Here is a 3,663-nt window from a genome sequence, read left to right as displayed (position 1 = left end):
CAGAGGAAGCGCTGAAGAGGGTGTGACTCCGCAGGATAAGTCATGATTCCAGGGTCAGCCACACAAGTCCTTCAAGTACCAAGATCTTGATCACATCTAAGACTTTTTGTTGATTTTTTGGTCAAAAGTAGGTTTTTACCTGTGAAATTAGTGATGTGTTTATTAGCATGAAGAATGATGGAAATGGGTTCTTTTTGTGAAATTAAAGAAAGCACAATGTGTAAATTGGCTAAAATAATTTAGAAACACTCCCCACCTTGAGTGAAGAGGGTGTAAGAACCCCAGAAGACCTCGGCCTGTACCTAGGATGGCTTCTGGGACTCGGGCCCTGAGTGGTCCCGGGTCCAGCCTTTAGTCAGGAGGATTCCTTATGGCCTGGTGCTGATGACCAGCATAACAGGAGCCCGCCTTCAGGACTGTGTGGGTTCTGTCTTGAGCAAACATCAGAGGTCCAAGTATCCATAGGACAGAGCGGGGCCTCATTTAGGCTAACAGAGCAGATGTGTAATCATGCCTGTCCAACCGTGAATGCTTATGTGACAACTCTGTTATAAATCCGGCCCAAGCCTTGCTTTCATTGGAACGAGAAGGAACAGCCGACCTCACCCAACCCGAGCTTCTTTGGCTTGAGCAGGTTGACTCAGGTTGGCTGTGACGGAGGTGACAACCTGGGAGTGATACACTTACCAGGAATGAGCAATCGCAACTGTGGGTAGGGCTCCCTAGACTACCCGCCTCCGACCACCAAGGAGCTCATTAAAGAGTAACTTCCTGGGCCCCTCCCGAGACCAGTGGAACCATAGTCATTGAGGGTGGGGGAGAGATTGGCAACTGGCCTTTTTCAGAAAGCACCCCAGTGATTTTCTGCACACTAAAATTTATGGAACATTGCTAAGAGAATTTCTTCTCACTTCCCCCTCCCCACCCCAAGGTCAAGGCCCACAGCTGGTGTGGTGGGTCTCCAGAGAATGGGTATCACCCATTGATTGCATCTCTAGATCTACTTCTGATAAGGGGAGAGCCATCCATGAGGTGGAAGTTGTCAAAAATAGGGGGGCTGGAGTTTTGTGAACTCTACTATTAAGAATTTGAGCAGAAGGGGCCAGCCAGTGGCCTAGTGGTTAAGTTTTGCAGGCTCTGCTTTCGGTTCGGTTCCTGGGCACAGACCTACACCACTGGTCTGTCAGTGGCCATGCTGTGGTGGCAGCTCATGTACAAAATAGGGAAAGATTGGCATAGATGTTAGCTCAGGGTGAATCTTCCTCAGCAAAAAAAAAAAAAGAAGAAGAATTCAAGCAGGAGGATGCACCTCCCATTGGCCACCTGATGCCCACTCCCCAAGCCAGACCCTGCTCTGCCCTCCCTGAAAGCACACCCATGCCCGCCATGGCCACCATTCAGCTGGGAGAAAGATGGTACCTGGTGGAGAGCATAGACTTTGAGGAATACGTGAAGGCAGTAGGTGTAGCAATGGCTCTGTGATAAATGGATGTAATGGCCAAACTAGATGGTGTCACCTCTGCTGACAACAGCCTCACCATAAAAACTGAAAAGACTTTGAAACAGCACAGTTTTCTCATAAACTGGGAGAGGAGTTTGAAGAAACTACAGCTGATGGCAGGAACACTCAGATCTGCAACTTTACAAACGGTGTGTTGGTTCAACACCAGGAACGGGGTGGGAAAGGAAAATACAACAACAAGAAAAGTGGAAGATGGAAAATTAGTGGCGGGATGCCTTACGAACCGAGTCACCTGTCCTCAGATCTATGAAAAAGCAGAACGAAAGTTTCCTCACCACTTTCGACAGCAGTTAGCTGTGAGAATGCAAAGTTCAGTGCAAATCGCCATATTGTTGATTTTTTTTCATTGCTGTGTTCAATTACCTTTATCACAAACATTTTACACGCAACCATTTTGAAGTCTTGGTTTAATTAGGATCAACCCTTTGGTTAGTAAATAGAAGTGTTTTTGCTTAAAAAAAAAAAGAATTCAAGCAGGAGGCAAGCACCCAACAGAGCTTCTAGCTATTATCCCAACAGGAAGCTCTCACACAGGTATATGCTTGTGGGACCTTGTGAAGTTCTAAAATCCTTATAACTTCTCCCACATCTAGTAAGACAAAGATGCAGGCAGGTAGGGTGGGAGATGATGGGTTTGTCTTTGGTGACAGTGAGGAAACTGGCAAAAGCCAATCTTTGCTAAAGGAGAAGCAGAGCAAGGAATAGAATGGGGGGGGGGGTGATAGCTCCCCAAAACAGAGAGTGGAGGGAGCTCCTCAAGAACAAAGAAATTAGGAGCTGCCATCGCTACGCAGGGACCCTGAGCAAGGTCTTGAGCCATGTGCTTCCCTTTCCTGACCCCTTTATTTCTCGCAAGAAGCCAAAGGTCGTGTCTAGTTTTTCTCTTTACAGATAAGGAAACTGAAACCCAAGGGGTCCAGTGACCTATGCAGGTCAGCGAGCCGGAAAGTGGCAGAGTCCTGGAGGTGCCCTGCCTCAGAAGTGTTCCAGGCACAGGAGAGACACGGCAGAGGCCTCGAAGAGGGAGCGGGCTGGGGAAGCTCGAGAACCGAGGGGAGAACAATGAGAGTGGAGCACAGACAGCGAGGGGACAGTGGGAGGGGCAGGACCTGGGAGAGAGGCAGCCCTCCCTTGAGGAGAAATCTTTAAGAACACGAACCAAGCGTTGTTAAACAGCTACATGCCCAGCTTTACAAGAGGTGCTCTCTCCCCTCCCTTAGACTCTGATCAAGGGGAAGAAAAAAGAAAAAAACCCGTCTTCCATGAGGGCCCAGGTACAAAATTGACACACAGCAAATCCTGGAGCCCGAACCTGCAAGCTCAGCAGCCTCCAGGCCCAGTCGGCTTCAGATTGCAATGCTTGGAAAGGCAGGCCAGGGCTCCACGCTCCTCTCTCCTTCCTTCCTTCGTCTCTTTTTCTTGCTTTTATTTTATTTAATTGAATATAATTGACTTAAAACACTGTGTAAGTTTGAGGTGCGCATCGTGTTGATCCGCTACACTCATATGTTGCAATGTGATGACCACCACAGCGTTAGCTAAGACCTCTACCACGTCACATAATCACCATTTCTTTTCTGTGGTGAGAACACTTAAGATCTAGTCTTTTAGCCGCTTTGAAGCATAGAGTACAGTACTGTTGACTATAATCACTATGTCGTGCATTAGGGCTCCAAAACTTATTCACCTTCCACTTGCAACTTTGTACCTTTAACAACACCTCTCCTACCGGCAGCTCCTGGTAAACCCCATGCTGCTCTCTGTCTCTACGTGTTTGGCTTTTTCAGATTCCACATATAAGCGATATCATACAATATTGGTCTTTGTCTGACTTATCTCACTAAGCATAACGCCCTCAAGGTCCAATTCTGTTGTTACAAATGGCAGGATTTCCTTCTTTCTCATGGCTGAATAATATTCTATTGTGTATATATGTGTCTGTGTGTATGTATTACGTTTCTTTATCCATTCATCCCTTAACAAACACTTAGGTTGTTTCCATATCTTGGCTGTGGGGCATTTGGATGTCTTCTCTGGAAAAATGTCTATTCAGTTCCTCTGCTCCTTTTTTTAACCAGCTTCTTTGTTTTTTTGTTATTGACTTGTGTGAGTTCTTTACATATTTTGGATATTAACTCCTT

General features: G+C 46.6%; 1 protein-coding gene across 1 annotated transcript; it reads left to right on the top strand.

Annotated features, from left to right (window-relative positions):
• Nucleotides 1–1,386: 1,386 nt before the first annotated feature.
• On the top strand, nucleotides 1,387–3,322 carry LOC103550821 (fatty acid-binding protein 5). The gene is given in 4 exon segments (XM_070618157.1): nucleotides 1,387–1,558; nucleotides 1,561–1,679; nucleotides 1,681–1,811; nucleotides 3,310–3,322. Coding segments are annotated over 4 exon segments (435 nt in total).
• The last annotated feature ends 341 nt before the right edge of the window (nucleotides 3,323–3,663 follow it).

This window comes from Equus przewalskii, chromosome 5, assembly GCF_037783145.1.
Source record: "Equus przewalskii isolate Varuska chromosome 5, EquPr2, whole genome shotgun sequence".
Lineage (NCBI taxonomy): Eukaryota > Metazoa > Chordata > Mammalia > Perissodactyla > Equidae > Equus > Equus przewalskii.
This window is presented reverse-complemented; position numbering and strand designations above follow the sequence as displayed.